This window comes from Brachyistius frenatus, unplaced genomic scaffold, assembly GCF_029030835.1.
Source record: "Brachyistius frenatus isolate BFR_SWC_R1_liver_20210118 unplaced genomic scaffold, ASM2903083v1 Contig_229, whole genome shotgun sequence".
In the NCBI taxonomy this organism is placed as follows: domain Eukaryota; kingdom Metazoa; phylum Chordata; class Actinopteri; family Embiotocidae; genus Brachyistius; species Brachyistius frenatus.
In genome coordinates, this window is record NW_027210828.1 from 468,870 (window position 1) to 485,461 (window position 16,592).

The window sequence follows — 16,592 nt, forward strand, 5'->3', positions numbered from 1 at the left end:
TCCAGATTGAAGGGCAAAAACCGGACTCTTTGTCTTTTGGTTTCAACTCGTGGGAGGCAAACAAATCCCTCAGAATGAAGCATAAGCCTCATTTTTCAAAAACAAAATGAACTTGAAACTTTTTAAAATCCAAATCCAAAGTAGTGAAGGAAATAATTATTTGATCCCTTGCCGATTTTATAAGTTTGCCCACTGACAAAGAAATGAATGGTCTATAATTGTAATGGTAGGTTTATTTTAACAGTGAGACAGAATATAAAAAATATCAATTTGCAGCTCAATTTCAATTTATAACTTGTATATGATGTGATTATAGACCGTTCATTTCTTTGTCAGTGGGCAAAATTATAAAATCGGCAAGGGATCAAATTATTATTTCCTTCACTGTATTTCCATGTTGTTCATGCTCATTCATTGTAATTCCTTGTTGTGGAAAACACCGAAAAGTTAACTGAGAAGCTTTCTTTGTTGTTCCAGAAAGTAAACAAGGGTCAACATTATTAAAGATGAATTGCTGCTTTTATGAATTATAATCGGCCTAAACATGAATGTACTTTTCACAATTCACAAGTTATTGTGGTCAGCACTAACATTTAACAAATATTTCAGAAGGGCATTTTAGTATTAATAAATCTAATGTTACTGTGTTGTTGTTGGTACTAGAGTTCATAAAAATACTTTTCTTTTATCTACTAATATGATCATTATGATATTCAATGTAGCCTACCTCTACAAATTAACTGCATAAACCATGTCGTCTTAGAGTGAGCAGAAATAACAGAAAAAAACATTACAATACAATAAATCAGTAAAATACAGGCAGTGAATACAGTCACTTCACTGTTGTCTGCCTCTGTTAACAAGTGATGATGTGAAATTTGACCAATCAGAGCTGGCTGCGCTGATCCTTCCCACAGCATTTTTAACAGACTGAATTTCACTGGAACCTGTTCCGTGCTCCTTCCTCATTTTCAAGATAACTTATGTGCTTCATCTGTCAGACTTTCTTCAGTTTGTTGCTTTTGAAAAAGCTGAGAGGAACTTCATAGAGCGATGGACAACCCTCAAGAACATGCACCCCTGGCCGCAGGCAGCCTGGCAGGTAGTGAAGAAGACCTTGTTCTCCCTGGAAGACCAAGAGGGTGAGAGGAACCTTTACCATACACACTTTTTCATTAATTCTCAACAACAGCTGTTTTTCTGATGCAATATAAATACATCTATTTTGCTGAATTCAATCTTTAAATTGAAGTTTTCTACCTGACGTTAGTAACAATCAACAGTAACACGTTTTCCTCCCCTTCATGTTGCGATAATAAACGTCTATTCCTTTTATATGGAATTGTTTGTTTCAGGTTTCCAGTTTCACTTTTTCAGCTTAGTTCACGACACATTATAATGTAGTTAATTTATTATCTGTAATGAATATGAATATGTAATATATTTTTGCGTTACTTTAGATGTTTAAAACACATTTACCAATAGCTACTACTTATCCTACCTATTTTGCTGTTCATCAAACTGTAATCGAGGGGGAAAAAAGCATCTGCCTAGTAACTGATGACGCTGTCATCGGTATTGGTTCGAAATTAAAAATAGGGAGCAACGTTGTACAAGATTTATGAGTGTGAATCATATCAATAGTGGATGCACTTTTGCACCGTTTTATGAGAGAATTTTTTTTTTCTCCATACTTGTTGAATGTGTTAAATAGGAACGATATCTCTGCTCGTTATGTAGGCTACTTCCTTATAGCAGCAGAAGGCAGCTGCCTAGTAACTAGTGATGCTCACACATATTGGTTAACTTATCAGAATATTTGATTTAGTCTCTGGATTTTTGGTAATATCTTTGTAAAAAAAATAATTTTGCAGACAGCACAATCCAATTCAGTTAAATTAATTTCAATTAATTTCATTTCACTTCATTTCAATTCAATTTGTATAGAGCCAAAGTACAGCACAAAGTTATTTTCGGGCACTTTACATAGTAAAGTCCTTACAACAGAACTTTACAGCATTATACAAGCGAACCCAACATTTCAACAATTCAAAATGAGCATCTGGGAGAAAAATCTCAGAGCCGCCATCTGCCTCAACCGGTTGAATCTTTTCTAAAAGTTAAAATCCTACTTTCAGTTTCTCTCAGTTTGTTATGTCATGCTTTCCCCTCCTACTTCCACATGCACACTCGTTATGCCCTCTCCTGCTGTTTTAGCTTCCTCAAGTGACAACATATTTTTCTGTTTCTCTCGCAGGGGCTCCAACAGTCGTGCCTTTAAGATTGCAGGCCTGACGACCTTGGCATGTCTGCTGCTGGCCAGCCAGGTCTTCACTGCCTTCATGGTGTTTGACCAGAAGCAGCAGATCCACACTCTTCAGAGGAACTCAGAAAAGATGACCAAGCAGCTGACCCGCTCCGCCCAGGGTAAAAGGGGGTGTCAAAATCTTAATGACCAGACAGAGGCGTGGTCAAACAGGGATGTGTCAGTGTCAGCAATAGTCTTCATCAGACAGGGGGAAGAAGAGGGAGAGGACTGAAGAGGTGGAGAGGGATTTGAAATTCTGCTTTAAGAAAGTTGGAGAGAGAAATGAAGGTGTTGTGGTGACTCATGAGGATGAGAAATGAGCCACGTGATATTTTGGTTAGTTACCATAATAGTTCCTACATCATCTCTACAAGTTTTGTTTCAATGGCTGTCATTGAGAAATCTGCTTCACAAAAGAGGATGTTCAGTTTTAAAGCTCAATACCAATAATGAAAAAAGTTTTGCACAGCTAGCCTGTCGTTAGGAATCACCTTTCTGACACCAAATCCACACACTATAATTACACACAGACACAACAACACATAAAGCAGCCGATAAAAACACCATGTCCAGATCAGTCAAGTTTTGTAGGAGGGTAGACAGCATTTTATTCAGTTTTACTCTTCTCTTCAGTTCAATCCATGTTATTTATGTATTTATTTATTGATTCATTTATCTTTTTTTTTTTTTTTTAATTTGACTTAGTTTTAACCCATTTTTAACTCTTCAATTTGTTTCTGTGAAATATAATTTTTTTTTCTTTTCTTTTCTTTATGTTTTCTTTCTCAGCTCCAAAGGCCCCGTTCAGGATGGCCATGCCTATGAACAGCATGCCTCTGCTGACGGACTTCACTTCGGATCAGGACTCTGTGAAAACCAAGACACCCCTGACAGTAAGTTAATGTTTAGTTCCTGGAAAAAAACAACAACTTTAATTTGAGTCCAGTTGGCAGCCACAGACTTTATGTAAGACTTAAAATGAATAGCAAATGCTTGAATCTGAAACTTGTACTAAAAGTTTCAACATAAAAATATACTCTGAATTATTTGACTTCTCTGTTCCTGCCCTACAGAAACTGCAGAAAACCGCAGTTGTCAGTGTGGAGAAACAGCTGATGGACCTCATGCAGGTATGTTGCACTCCGTATATTGTGTGTCCTCACATTGCTAATGTCTTGTCTTTAGACGCTGTCTTCCCTAAGCTCTTGACATGTTTTCTGCAGGACTCCAAGCTGCCGCTCTTCAATGAGACCTTCCTGGCCAACCTGCAGAGCCTGAAGCAGCAGATCAATGAAAGCGAGTGGAAGGTGAAGCCTCACACACACACACACACACACACACACACACACACACACACACACACACACACACACACACACACACACACACACACACACACACACTCATATGGATACTAACAGAGCAAAAACAGAAATCTATTAAATTAAATGACCCTGTTTATGTTTATTTACTATTTTGTTCTCTGCAGAGCTTTGAGTCCTGGATGCGTTTCTGGCTGATCTTCCAGATGGCCCAGCAGAAGCCTGTGCCCCCCACCTCTCAGCCAGGTTACTGCAAATTTTGTATTTAGTTCACCCAGATTTGTGCTATGACATTACATTCACATTTTCCAAGCACTGCCAGTAGCCAGTAGTATGTCATTTAAGACCTCTGGCTGTACAGTAATATATTTCTAATAGAATATTAATGTAACACAGAGACTCTGAGCAGGGATAAAATGTCGATTTTTTTTTTTTTTTTTTTTTTTTAGACTTAAAAGTAAGATGTCAAATGTTTTTGAAAAATGACCTTTTGCAGTGCTTTGCCCTGTTTTCAGTTTTTGTGCTATGTTGCTATATAACCAGCTGCTGGATGTGTAGCTTCAGATTAAACAGACAGATATAAAAGTGGTGTTTATCTTCAATGTCCCAATGTTCTCAACTCTTCCCATCGGACAGCTTCTACCATCAAGACCAAATGCCAGACGGAGTCAGGCGGTAAGATTGGTGCGTACAAGCCTCAGTGTGATGAGCAGGGCCGCTACCAGCCCATGCAGTGCTGGCACGCCACCGGCTACTGCTGGTGTGTGGATGAGGACGGCACTGTCATCGATGGCACCACCATGCGGGGCCGCCCCGACTGTCAGAGAGGTAGAGAACATTAAAAAAAAAAAGGACTGTATCTTTTATGTGAAACTGTAATGAATGATGACTCCCTGAATTGCCCCATTTTATTTTCTGTTCATTTCAGGCTCTTTTGCCCGTCGCATGATCCCACCCAGAATCATGCAGAAGACCCTCGGCTTTGATGGTGAGTGCCTCAGATCAGGTTTTTATTGGATTACTGCTCGATCTCCAATCACTTTACAAATATAAGACTGTTTATTTGGAAGTATTTTTGGCTGCACCACATCATCACTTGTTGTGTTTCCCCTTTTCGCAGGTCAGTGAATGAAATGAAGCAAAGCGCGAAGCAAGGTGTTTCTTTTCATCAAGCAATCTCTGCAGACATGACTAATTGGTTATTTTAAAGTTGATGCTGACCTGCGCATTGCAATGGTTTTAAATCCTGATGAACTTTTCCTCCATGTAATCCTCTAATTCTAACCATTTTGCTGGCTGCTTGCAATCAAATCATTATAGGCCTGTTACACCCGAGTGCATTTATTGTTTTTAATTTCTTTCTTAATAACAAATTTATTTTCGGGTGTGTTCATATAATCTACATTAAGTGCATTAAAGTTTGTGAACGTTTAATGTGTTTCCAAAGAATGCTTAAAGGGTTGGTTTAACTGAATGACAAAAAATGGAGGTGGTTCCAGTTTCACTTGCAGTTGTGATGTATGCCACCTCTCCAACACGGTGGATGGAAATGGCAATTTGTTGATGGTGCATACAGCATTGAAAAATGACATTTAAAAATCTTTTCAGAAACAGTGTGCCCCTTTTACGCTGATAATACACAAACCTCAGAGAGGACGGTTTTCATTGGGTACTATTACTTACGTAGAAAGTAGCTCCAGTAAAACTATTCTCAGTGACGCCTGTTGATTATTCAGAGGAAGAGGGACACGTTCTTGAAAAGGATGTTGCTGTTTCATTTTTTGTATTTTTTCAATGCGGTGAGTGCCACAGATGAGCATTGAGCTAAATAAAATCGAATCTATCAGCATGAGAATGGAGTGAGTTTAGTTGTTTTTTTTAATTATTATTTGGGTGAACCTACCCTTTAAAGAATGTAAATGTGAAAAAAAGGGTTCTTCTTTGAAGGTGTTTGTGTTAAGAAGGCTCAATAAAGTTTGTCTAACAACACTGTTTGCATTGGCATGTCACCTTCTGTAGAGATTAATTAATTGGTAAAGCTTTTGATTGGATGCAGTGACAGCACACTTAGTCCTCGATTTTGTGGCATCGATCTCTAGTTTTCAGTTTCACTTTTCAGTGAAGTGCACTAAAATCATTTCGTTTTATTTTCAAGACCTTTTCTGTTTAAGAACCTTAAATGTGCTGTCGCAGTCTCCATAGTTTGTTGACTGAATCATTGTGCAGACCTTGAACCCTCATTCTCTCCTTGCCGATACGTCTTAAGAGAGGCAGACACAGTCTTGGTAAGCAGTGGAATAAAACAACATATCAACCCGATTCATTTTTGTAGATGTTTGCAACAGGGTTAATTATTGGTTGGTAAATTATTTACAAAAACTAAATCTGTTCTAAATCGTTAATAAGAACAAATTTTGGATCTGGGTTTGAGAATTCCTTTGATTGATTGTACTGAATGACACCTTACCTTTCCATAGGCAGTAATAATTAATTTATTAACAAGTTATCAATGGATTGTGGATATCCATAACTGCACTGTTAATCAATATAAAGCAAAGGAATTTTCCCAACCTGGAACTCCGAACTGATCTGTAAAGCATTATAAAGGTTTTAACCATTAAAACATTGATAGCCTATTAATTGCAATTCATTCATCAGGAGAAAATTATATTCTCCTCTTGAAGGGTGCCTTATCAGAAAGTGGTACCTTTGTAGGTAATAAAATTAAAAATTTATCAGTTTCTAATCATACTGTCACAATTTTTGTATGTCACCAAAATCTAGGTCACCATGACTCATTCTCCAAATCATCTTTCTTTTTTTCTGTTACATAAAATGAAACAAAGGTGATTGGGAATTATATCAACATGATTTCTGCTCATTGTTAACCCGAGATGTGACCTCTCTGTCAGCCTTGGTAACTGGACCCTGATCACTGAGAGCAGTGAAAGTAGGTTCTGGCTGATTAATAATTCAGCCCGCTGTAATGAAATCTGGGTGAACCAGTGGCTGTGTCAGACATACGCACAGGATGGCCACTGTGGACATGAACGCACTTGTAAGTATATCTACTCCATACTGCAGTATATATAGATTTTTACACCAGTGATAGTGTATAATATGAATGATGTAGTTTAAGGGAGTGAAGACTGATTTTATTTGAGTCTGTGATCATCTCTCACTGATGTCTGTGTTTGACAGATATGTGAGGCAGCTGAATCAGTCAGAGCGGGAGTTGTACTAACAACAGTCCCTGGTAAAACAAGGACAAACATCTGTACATTTGCTGTGCTGTCACTGGGGAATTGTCTTCAAATCTTGTTTTTCTTAATGCACAGAGGGCAGAGACTGTGTCGTTATCGGAGAGGAAGGATGCAGCGTCGACTACAAATCGGCAATGGATGAGGTAAAACTCACTGCTTCAGACAACATTTATTAATTTACTTTCTAGAAGCTTTTACTTATTACATGTGTTTTTTTTCTCTATCAGGTTGCAAATTCCTTCTCATTTGACCAAGCTGTGACTGTTGACAACATCGAGGTACAAAAGAGCTTTCTGACCTCTAATTTTAAGCACAGCAACTTTTCAGTTTGAGCTATACTCCACTTTCTAAAGCCTCTATACATCTATTCACAAATACTGTGATGTCTGGAAACTAAAAGTCTGAATGTACATCTGCAGAGTTTCCACCCTGAACTCTTGCAGCCTCTCACTGAGTCCCTATCCAGTGGCTTTAATGGGGCATTGCTGATATGCGGAGCCTCCACAGAGACAACCAGAGCTCTGACTGACTACAGTATCATTAAACAGGTGGAGCCTGAGACCAAACTACACCTAAGAGTGCCAGATTTAATTTTTTTGTATTATTAAACTCATTCCTGATTCTGTTTTAGGTCCTGGAAAATCTGTTCAGTTGTATAAAGTCACAAGTGAAAGAGGAATTATTCATCTCTGCCTCATTTCTTCAGGTTTGTCCTTTTATGCAATGGCAAACCACAAAGCAAATTCGACACAATATACAGGATAACTACTAATGCTTTTCAATGCCAGTTTTATCCAGATGGCAGTGCAGTGGATCACCTGAGCCTCAACAAACAGACTCCACAGGTTGTAACACATCCAGTCCTTGGAGGGTAGACTATGTTATAATTTAAAAAAACAAACAAACTTGAATTGATTATTTCCTCAAAAGTTACACCTTGTGTATATTTAAGAGAATGAAATGTAAACAAAATGATGTGTCTTCATTTTTTTTCTCAGTCTTGTAGGAGGTCTATGTGAAGTGTGTGTGTGTTCAGCAGAAGAGGCCTTTGCTCTGTATGAAACATGCAGGGAGACACTGAGGACCAGTGCAGGCCCCATTTCCAGTCGGTAAGCAAATAAAGCACAGGTCAAAACAACTCCATTTAATCCATTTAAACAGAATTACTTTAAATGGATTCATTCCAATGGTTAATCACAATGAAGGAGAGTGTATTACCGTCGTCTGAGTGATTATGTTGTCAGAGAACAGTGTGTTTTATGATCAGGTTGTTCTGCACGGTGTCATTTCTGAATGAATGAACTTGTTAGGTGGTCATCGTGTTTGTGTTTCCCTCAGATGTAGTTCCCTGTTCTCAGTGGCTGTCGAGTGGGAACTTCATCCACAGGAGGTAGAGTCAGTCGTGTGCCGCAGCAGACTGCAGCTGTTCAGCTTGGCAGGTGGAGCCAGCAGGACTGACCTCAGGGGGTCAGTGACATAGCCAGCGAACTGTCTATTACAGTATATCGACCAGAGGAACTAAAAGTGATATAACCTACCAATGTTCTCGTCACTGATAAAGCACTATGATTGTGGCCACCCAACAATCACGTTACCTTATCTGGAGAAATGATTGCTACCAAAGTCATTTGTTTTTCTCTGTCCTGTGCACTGAGGACATTTTCAAATTTAGTATGTTCAGTACTTATAGCACAGCAGGGCTTTGTTAAAAGTGTACAAGGTACTACTTTGTAATGAGGCACATCTTTTAAGAGGTTGATAGATAGATAGATAGATAGATAGATAGATAGATAGATAGATAGATAGATAGATAGATAGATAGATAGATAGATAGATAGATAGATAGATAGATAGATAGATAGATAGATAGATAGATAGATAGATAGATAGATAGATAGATAGATAGATAGATAGATAGATAGATAGATAGATAGATAGATAGATAGATAGATAGATAGATAGATAGATAGATAGATAGATAGATACTTTATTAATCCCTCAGAGGGAAATTTTTAATAAGTTGCATTTTTGAACAAAATTCATTTACTAAACATTTACAATTGCATTGTTTCATGGATTGTTGTAGTTGAGTGGAGTGCAGGTGTTCCTGATTAACTAGAGAGTGAGAGATGTTAGAACAGAATACACATCAGTCAAGTGTTGTCCATGTAAACGCTATGGACCAATAATACAGTATGCCAATAATGTTCTTTCAGTCAGCCAACCTCACAGGGAATAGATTATTGTCTAAATATAGCATATGTACAGCATTAGTGTTTGGTGATGGGCTTGGATTTTCTTTTCTCCCACAAGGAAACATCGTGTCCAATTCTGCTGGGAATGTGGAGCGATAATATTAACTTCTCCTAATAAGTAAAGCTACACTCAGAGCCTACAGTTGGATGCTGGGGCCTTTCAAAATACTGTCAGTAGCTACAGCAACTGTGGCAGAAAGCAGCAGTATAGCTTTTGAATGAGCGATGTGTGCAGGCATGATTAAAAGTCTGTATACTATATGTTGCAGGTTGGTCATGTGTTGTATTGAGCAGGGTATTTCATGTGAATGCAGTAGTAGACCAAAGTGACTTCCTGAAATAACTCTCAGGCTTCACCCCATAAGCTCTACTTTTCTGGCAATAACAAATCAAAATGTCTGCAGTCAGAAGGGCCTGATAATTAAGTCAATTCAACATGAGGACAACATCATTTACCTCCTGCATAAACAAAGTTATGATCAATGCATTGCAAGATTTTCTGTCATGGAATAACTTCATTTTTAGTCACATTTGACACGTGTTACCACTCCCTTGAGTCTCACAGCTTCATAGAACATCACAACTGTATTGGGATCTGCTAATACTGTATTTGAATATATGTTTCCAGAGTCAGCCCACTGGTGAAAGCTGTGGACCAAGTCCTAAATTCTGCAGCCACAGCCAGCGTCAACCTCCTACCGTTCCTCCTTAATGAGGCCTTAACAGGAAATAGCAGGACAGTCCTCATCTACTGCATTAACCCTCAAGGTAAGTGGCCACACCTAATTGACCATTGACATGGGCAGCACAATGATGTAGTGGTCAGCACTGTCACCTCGCAGTAGAAAGGTTCTGGGTTTGAATCTCAATTGGGGCCTTTCTTTTCCTCCCACAATACTTGCATGTTGGGTTAATTGGTGACTCTAAGTTGGACATAGTTGTGAATGTAAGTGTGAACGGTTTTCTGTCTTTCTATGTTGGCCCCGTGATGGAATGGTGATCTGTCCGAGGTGTACCACACCTTTGCCCAAGGTCAGCTAGGATAGACTCCAGTCCCCTGTGACCCTGTTAAGGATGAAGTGGGTGTAGATAATGAATAAATAATCCTCTTTTATACCTCTTTGCAGGTCTTTTCAATGATGAGACACTCTCTGCTTTAGATCTGGCCCAGAAAGTGAGAAGTTTGGTAACTAAGGCAACCATTGGTCACTGGAGTCCAAAGAAAACTGAACGAGAGATTCGTGACAGCATCACAGATATAAGAAGCACCATAATGTCACAGGGGGAGAATGAAGGTCACAGCATTTACAGGCTAGCTGAGCTGACTAAAAACCTGCAGGTAATGATACAAGAAGCCCAACACTAAATAGTGCTTTCACACCAAGTCGATTGGATTTCATAGCAGAAAATGCATTCTGTAATCTCCACAACAGATTGTGAAGAATCAGTCATGGGAGAAGAGACGAGAAGAGTCGGAGAAGATAAAAGTCAAATTAAAGGTTTCAACCAGAATTACAAGCTTTTCTTCACAGGTTAGTGTAGCAAAATTATGACATTGTATATCCATGTTTTACACTATTTTGTCAGAGATCAAAGTCTTCAAGTAGCAATCGGCAGTTTTCAGGGGATCATCACGCTAATCAAAGACAGAACACAGACACAATGAAATATCTACAGGACCAGCTGAGACAGGAGATGGAAGAACACATTAGAGGTGATATGCTGTGATTTAAAAAAAAAAAAAAAAAAAAAAAAGGAATTTTGTTGCATTGGGCCATTGTGTGACCAGTCAGAGTGTTTTTCATGCTCACAGAAGGTAAAGGGAGTGTAGAAAAAGTCCAGGAGAGGGTAACGAGAATCCAGCAGCTGAAGGAGGCCGTCAGAGAGGAGGCACTGAAGAGTGAAACCGTTACAGAGAAATCTCAGCTCTGTCAACAGGTAACGCACATTGTCTGGCATTTTAAACTCTATATGTTGTATATCTACAGATTATTCAGAAAGTATTCAAACCCCTTCACTTTTTGCTCACTTTTCTGTTGTATATAATATTAGATGGATAACATGACATATTTGCCTAGCAGTCTAAACTAAGTAACATTTATAAAAACAGTTATTGAAAATCAAAAATCTCCCTAATATAGGTATTCAGATCTTTAATTCAGTGCTTTGCAGAAGCCCCTTTGGCAGGAGTTACAACTTAGACGTCTTGAATAAGTACCTCCAAGCTTTGCTGTGCGTTTTGGATAATTGTCACACCGAAGGCTGCCCCAGTCTCAGGTTGCATCCACTCTGGAGCAGGTTTTATTTCTAGAACCTCTTTGTATTTGGCTGCAAATATAGCCTCCCTGTCCCTGTAGCTGAGAGGCATTCCCATAGCATGAACCCACCACCACCACGCTTTACTAATATCATGGGATGATATTAGCCACGTGGTGAGCAGTGGACACACTGCTGGCCTTTTTGCCCAAACAGTTTAATTTTGGTCTCTTCAGACCAAATAATCATTTTCACTGCAGAGGGACTTGTGAAGCACTGCTGTTGGGTGACTGTTGAGTTCTTGTTTATCTCACTAATCGAGACCTTTCAACCTCAGTTAAAAGGTGAACAAACTCTGAGAAGAGTCCAGGTTGTTCCCAACTTACATTTCACAAATATTGAGGCCACTGTGCTTCTGGGAGCACTCAAAGCTTTAGTAATGGTTTCATACCATTTACCTGATCGATACCTAGACACAGTTTTAATGTGTAGGTCAGCAGTGAGTTCCTTCATGTTTTTTTGTCCTTACACGCATTGTGATTGTAGGACAACATAATAAAGTGTGCAAGAAGCAAAAGGCTTTGAGTATTTTCTGACAGTATTTTTCATACACACACGCACAAAGTTGACTTAATCGTCTTTTCAACCTCTAAATAAGATTTATGTATTCAGCCCACATTAAGACTTTTATTTTGCCAATTTAATGATTAGTCTCAGTTGGAATTCAACAAAGCACAGGAGCGGAGGAGGCAACTTAAGGAGGATCATGAGAGATTAATTCAGGAGGAGGTGGAAAAGATGGAGAGAGACTTGGCACAGGAACAGCTACCGGTGAGATAATGAGATGCAGTGTTGTTTAACATTATTCTGTTTGTGATCTATCTTAGCTGAGTCAGTTCAAATTAAAGCAAAGTTTAGATTTATGGGGGGCAGTGAAAACTACTGCGTTTGCAATTTAATTCTGTTATTTCCTTGCATTTTGTTCTGGTTTCATCCATTGCTCTGTTAGACAGAAGGCCCTCAGAGAGAGCTGCTGGTGCTGACCAGAGAGAGGCAGGTCCTGGTGCTGCAGATAGAGGCCCTCCGTGCTGAGGCCCAGCAGGCTGAGAGAGACCTACAGGATCAATATCACAGACACCAAACCGAGCTGCAGTGTCTGAAGGAGGAGAGCCTGCAGGTAGGAGTTTGTTGGGTTAGTGAGAAAACACTGATTCACATAACGTGTCACCCTTCATCTTAAGAGTTATCCAAAGGCAACTGGATTTGAAGACGTTTCACCTCTTCTTCAGTTCTGACTGACTGGAGAGGAGTTCATGGTTTTAACTTCTTGTGGGGTCGTTGACACATGACAACTCATGAGTCGTTGACAGTCGCCTAGGTCACACGTGGGACCCACCCGGCCATCCTGTGGATCGTTAGGGTTCATCTGGCGATCATGTGAGTCGTTAGGGTCCTGGTGTGAATGGTTGTTTATTTTCCTTGGCAGCGATCTCAGAATTGCATTACAAGTGGCTGATAGGTGGTGTCTTAGACCACATCTTATGTTCAGTGATGGTCTTTCCAGTTTGCAATGCTGGTTTCCTTCACTCCTCTTTCAAACCATCAGACTTCTGAGGACCAAATATGCAGATTGCTTTCCTTACATGAGTGTCCCTTGTCCTTCAGGTGAAGATGGACGGATGAGTCCTGCCATGAGGACTTGAATTTTCCGTGTCGTGCCATGCACTTGTAAAGTGGTTGTTCCCAGTTAAGCATAGCTCCTCAGCCAATAGGAATAGCTGTAGCCATGTCATTACGAATATTACATTATGCAAATATTACAGTCACGATATTTCCCTTGATATCCTCCTGGGTGAACTTGATATTACCGTCCACTGTGTTGATGTTTTAATTTTGACCGAGGTGTCATCCACCAGTGACACCTATCTAAACTGGGTGGGTCCCACATGTGACCTAAACAACTCTCAATGACTCTCAAGGTATTAATGACCCCACAATTTACAAATTTTGGAAATGTATGATAAAATGGTTGATAATACAAGATCTGTCCCAATATCCACATTTCTATAGAACACAGAAAAGGACATGACCGCGTGGGTTCACCATGAATACACTCAAATGTTTTAATGTTACTCTGATTCGGCCTCATTAAAACCATTTGTATCAATAACAAAATGTGCAAAATAGAGTATATTATAGTAGCTGAATTTTTTAATGGTGAGCTTGAAAGACAATAAATGACAAAACATAGATATTACAAGTAAGATTAAACTAAATGAGAACGTGCCTGTAAACACTTTGTTAATGTTTCATATTTAGGCCTGCCCTTATTTTCTCTTAAAACCTGAATCAAATAATTTGTTGGGTACCCCCAGATGGTGCCACCTAAAATGATATATTGTATGAATACCATTCAAAAAATATCCCATATAGTATATATTGATATATTGAAGAACCTTTTGGGACATTTCTTAAATATGCTCTCTTCTCTCGTGTAAACACTGAAACATTTCTAATGTTTGATACAATGAATGCTGGGTACTAATTTTAGTGTGTAGTGATGATTGATTTAATGCAGCAATGACACATCCCCTCTGGGGTCATGCTACTGACTGATTCAGTTGTCCTCAGTGGGAGTGCATTTAGGTAGATCATATTTGATTAATTGCATTCGGAGCCCCAGAATCACAGTTTAAGTTTGAAAGATTTTAAAGCATTATTTAAGTCTTTCCCACCAGAGGGAATCTAGAACAAAATCCATGCAAAAAAAAAAAAAAAAAAAACAAAAAAACGACTTTGCCAATTAATGCTGAACATCAGGGGGACGGATCCAACAAAAGATCCAGAATTTTGTTTATTTTTTACATCTGATACAACAAAATAAAAACCCACCATAAAAAACCATAACAACCCATTTAATCGAATAAGCATCAGTTTGTTCAGAATTAGCTGCCTGATAACATTCTTCCATAAAGTGCCTTTAGTTGTTGTCCTTCCTGCATCATTCCTCCGTTTGACCGCTCTCCAGGTGTTCAGAGTGTTTCGTCAGGTAAGTGAGGAGCAGAGGAGGATTTCAGAGAGTCGGTACAGAAGTGTGCTGCTGGAAGCCGTGCAGGACGCCGTCTACTTGTCTGCCCAGAACCAGCAGCTGCAGGCCGACAACAAACAACTCCGTAAAGGTCAGTGCATGTTTCCGAGCCTCTACCAGAACAGGGAGGTAATATCACAGAAGAAAACTAAACTCATCCAAAATTCCTGTTTTTTTTATTTTTCCAGCACTGGGAGAGTTAAAGGATACTCTAGCTGTGCGTCATGATCCTATGGCTGACCTGATATCCCAGCAACAATAAATCAAGATTCAAATATGTTTGTGGATCAGTGTGCTTTATGTAACTCGTGAAAAATAAAGGCTGGATAAATATAAGTCTTGGACAGTTTATTGGTTATCAATACGTTGTATAACACTTTATCTCTGACACAGGTCTTGACAGAGAATGTGATGCAAAATGGAAAAAACCAAAAGACAATAGCAACACTCTTCAGAAATGTTCAACTCAAGCTATTTACCTGCAATATAACAACTTCTGCATATGATTGAAATGGTCAAATTAGGCATCAGCTAACATGACTTAACACTTAACATGATTACAAATCAAATACACGTGATGGATTCTGGAGGATAAAGTCCAGTTTTGAGACTAAGAAGGCAGACAGACAGAAGGCAGAAAAACTGTGGAGAGATCTTTTGGTGTTAAATTGCGCTTCCTTTGATGGAGACTCGACTATCTGTAATAAAGATAAGCTGCCAGTCCAATCATAGTAACAGTTAGGGGGAAGAAGGGAGTGAGTTGCAAACCCAAGATAGCCCAGGACATTAGAGCATTAACCAGCATGGAACAGGAAATGACGAAGAGTCTGGTGATGCCGCTGCCATGCTTGAGAACCACCGACATCAGGAGTCCGTTAGCTGCTTGTCCTGCAATGATGGCCCAAACCACACCCGAGTAGCCCTCCAGAAAGCTCTTGTCACTTGCTACAGAAGAGAAGGAGGACAGCACGTTGATGGCCACACCAAACATGTAGAGGTAGAGATTCTGCAGGCTGAGGGGCAGCTTCTGGCTCTTCAGCACGCTCTCTGTGTAGACTGCTGCCAGCCCTGAAACACAGCAGTAGACCAGCACGAGGAAAAGCCCCCAAGCTGTGATGTGAAGCCTGGGATCTTCGCCAGCTTCAGCCCTCTCAGGCACCTCCAGATCCAGGCTGCTGTAGCTGTGGCACACCCCTGCGAGCATTAGGAGCCCCAGGGCTAACCACTGAGTGGGCCGCAGCCTCTTGCCCAGACAGATGGAGTACAGCAAGGCGGTGGAGGCGATTTTAAGATTAGAGAGTACCTGGTACGAGCTTGGGTCCATGTAGGCCTGCATGACGACAACCAGGTTGTTGTTGAGGGCGTAGAGGATGGCAGGGACTGCATAGGGGGCCACAAGGAAGAGACGTGGAGGAGCATGTAAGGCTGATGTACCCCCCGTTAGAACAAGCGTTGCCAGAGAGATGAGGAGTTTAGCCAACTCAATCAATACAACACATGAGGAAGGGTTGAAGGGGATGTGACCATCCACCTTTGTTAGAGTGATGAGCGGTGCATGAGAGCCATAGATGAAGACCATCAGCCCCAAGAGAACAACCCACTCAATCTTTTTCACCCAGTGTCTCTTTATCCTTGCAGGGGAACTGGGCCTCACATTTTCAATCACAATCATCCTCAACGACGCACAATAAAAGATTTAAATTTCGAACAAATCTGAATACTCTCCACAGTGCAAAAAACTAAACAAAAAAACTCTCACTTCAGGCTATTTTAACAAGAACAGCTAGAAATCTCTACCATTTCAATATGAATTAAAATACTTACATACACCATTCTCTTTGTATAACTCTGTATATGCATTTTGAGGCGAACAATAAAAGTGTAGGAAATATTTCTAGGAAATATGACCTATTTTACACATGACTGATTCAAAATCTAAATAGCTGCTCCAGGCAACTGAAATCTGAAGGACCAAACCTTAAAACCTTGTAGGCACAAAGTCTTTGCAGATACAGTTGTGTTAACATTAAATACAAGTGGAAATTAATTAGCAGTGTTTAACTGAACTTGAAACAAAAATGCTGGTAAAAAAAAAATACA

General features: G+C 39.7%; 4 protein-coding genes across 5 annotated transcripts; 3 read left to right on the plus strand and 1 right to left on the minus strand.

Moving 5' to 3' along the window:
- The first annotated feature begins 968 nt into the window (after positions 1 to 968).
- On the plus strand, positions 969 to 5,619 carry cd74a (CD74 molecule, major histocompatibility complex, class II invariant chain a). Its single transcript, XM_069719998.1, has 9 exons — positions 969 to 1,142; positions 2,258 to 2,427; positions 3,098 to 3,201; positions 3,382 to 3,438; positions 3,532 to 3,615; positions 3,798 to 3,876; positions 4,267 to 4,458; positions 4,559 to 4,618; positions 4,751 to 5,619. Exons 1-9 carry the CDS (start codon positions 1,054 to 1,056, stop codon positions 4,756 to 4,758), a joined length of 843 nt encoding a protein of 280 aa, XP_069576099.1. The 5' UTR covers positions 969 to 1,053; the 3' UTR covers positions 4,759 to 5,619.
- Positions 5,620 to 6,650: 1,031 nt separating this feature from the next.
- LOC138633660 (kinesin-like protein KIF17) lies at positions 6,651 to 8,373 on the plus strand. Its single transcript, XM_069720027.1, has 8 exons — positions 6,651 to 6,688; positions 6,832 to 6,886; positions 6,969 to 7,036; positions 7,121 to 7,171; positions 7,313 to 7,441; positions 7,525 to 7,599; positions 7,682 to 7,764; positions 8,232 to 8,373. The coding sequence occupies exons 1-8, from the start codon at positions 6,662 to 6,664 to the stop codon at positions 8,371 to 8,373; spliced, it is 630 nt and encodes a 209-aa protein (XP_069576128.1). The 5' UTR covers positions 6,651 to 6,661.
- golga6l9 (golgin A6 family like 9) lies at positions 7,846 to 14,813 on the plus strand. Of its 2 annotated transcripts, XM_069719989.1 has the most exons (11): positions 7,846 to 8,002; positions 8,232 to 8,360; positions 9,777 to 9,916; positions 10,276 to 10,487; positions 10,582 to 10,647; positions 10,736 to 10,862; positions 10,962 to 11,086; positions 12,116 to 12,235; positions 12,414 to 12,581; positions 14,433 to 14,583; positions 14,681 to 14,813. In XM_069719989.1, the coding sequence occupies exons 4-11, from the start codon at positions 10,422 to 10,424 to the stop codon at positions 14,752 to 14,754; spliced, it is 897 nt and encodes a 298-aa protein (XP_069576090.1). In that variant the 5' UTR covers positions 7,846 to 8,002; positions 8,232 to 8,360; positions 9,777 to 9,916; positions 10,276 to 10,421; the 3' UTR covers positions 14,755 to 14,813. The 2 variants fall into 2 exon arrangements, with proteins under 2 accessions (XP_069576090.1, XP_069576089.1); XM_069719988.1 differs by lacking the exons at positions 7,846 to 8,002; positions 8,232 to 8,360 and having other exon boundaries at positions 9,687 to 9,916; positions 10,582 to 10,680; positions 10,766 to 10,862.
- A 12-nt stretch (positions 14,814 to 14,825) lies between these two features.
- LOC138633632 (probable UDP-sugar transporter protein SLC35A4) lies at positions 14,826 to 16,165 on the minus strand. The gene has a single exon (XM_069719987.1). It carries the CDS (start codon positions 16,162 to 16,164, stop codon positions 15,187 to 15,189), a length of 978 nt encoding a protein of 325 aa, XP_069576088.1. The 5' UTR covers position 16,165; the 3' UTR covers positions 14,826 to 15,186.
- Between the last annotated feature and the right edge of the window lie 427 nt (positions 16,166 to 16,592).

Coding starts and splice junctions, on each gene's coding strand:
- cd74a (XM_069719998.1), top strand. CDS start 1,054: ATGGACAACCCTCAAGAACATGCACCCCTGGCCGCAGGCAGCCTGGCA. Junction 3,616..3,797: donor TCAATGAAAGCGAGTGGAAG/GTGAAGCCTCAC, acceptor TGTTCTCTGCAG/AGCTTTGAGTCCTGGATGCG. Junction 3,877..4,266: donor GCCCCCCACCTCTCAGCCAG/GTTACTGCAAAT, acceptor CCCATCGGACAG/CTTCTACCATCAAGACCAAA.
- LOC138633660 (XM_069720027.1), top strand. CDS start 6,662: ATGGCCACTGTGGACATGAACGCACTT. Junction 7,172..7,312: donor TGACTGTTGACAACATCGAG/GTACAAAAGAGC, acceptor GTACATCTGCAG/AGTTTCCACCCTGAACTCTT. Junction 7,765..8,231: donor ACACATCCAGTCCTTGGAGG/GTAGACTATGTT, acceptor TGTTTCCCTCAG/ATGTAGTTCCCTGTTCTCAG.
- golga6l9 (XM_069719988.1), top strand. CDS start 10,422: ATGTCACAGGGGGAGAATGAAGGTCACAGCATTTACAGGCTAGCTGAG. Junction 10,681..10,765: donor TTACAAGCTTTTCTTCACAG/GTTAGTGTAGCA, acceptor AGCAATCGGCAG/TTTTCAGGGGATCATCACGC. Junction 12,236..12,413: donor TGGCACAGGAACAGCTACCG/GTGAGATAATGA, acceptor TTGCTCTGTTAG/ACAGAAGGCCCTCAGAGAGA.
- LOC138633632 (XM_069719987.1), bottom strand. CDS start 16,164: ATGATTGTGATTGAAAATGTGAGGCCCAGTTCCCCTGCAAGGATAAAG.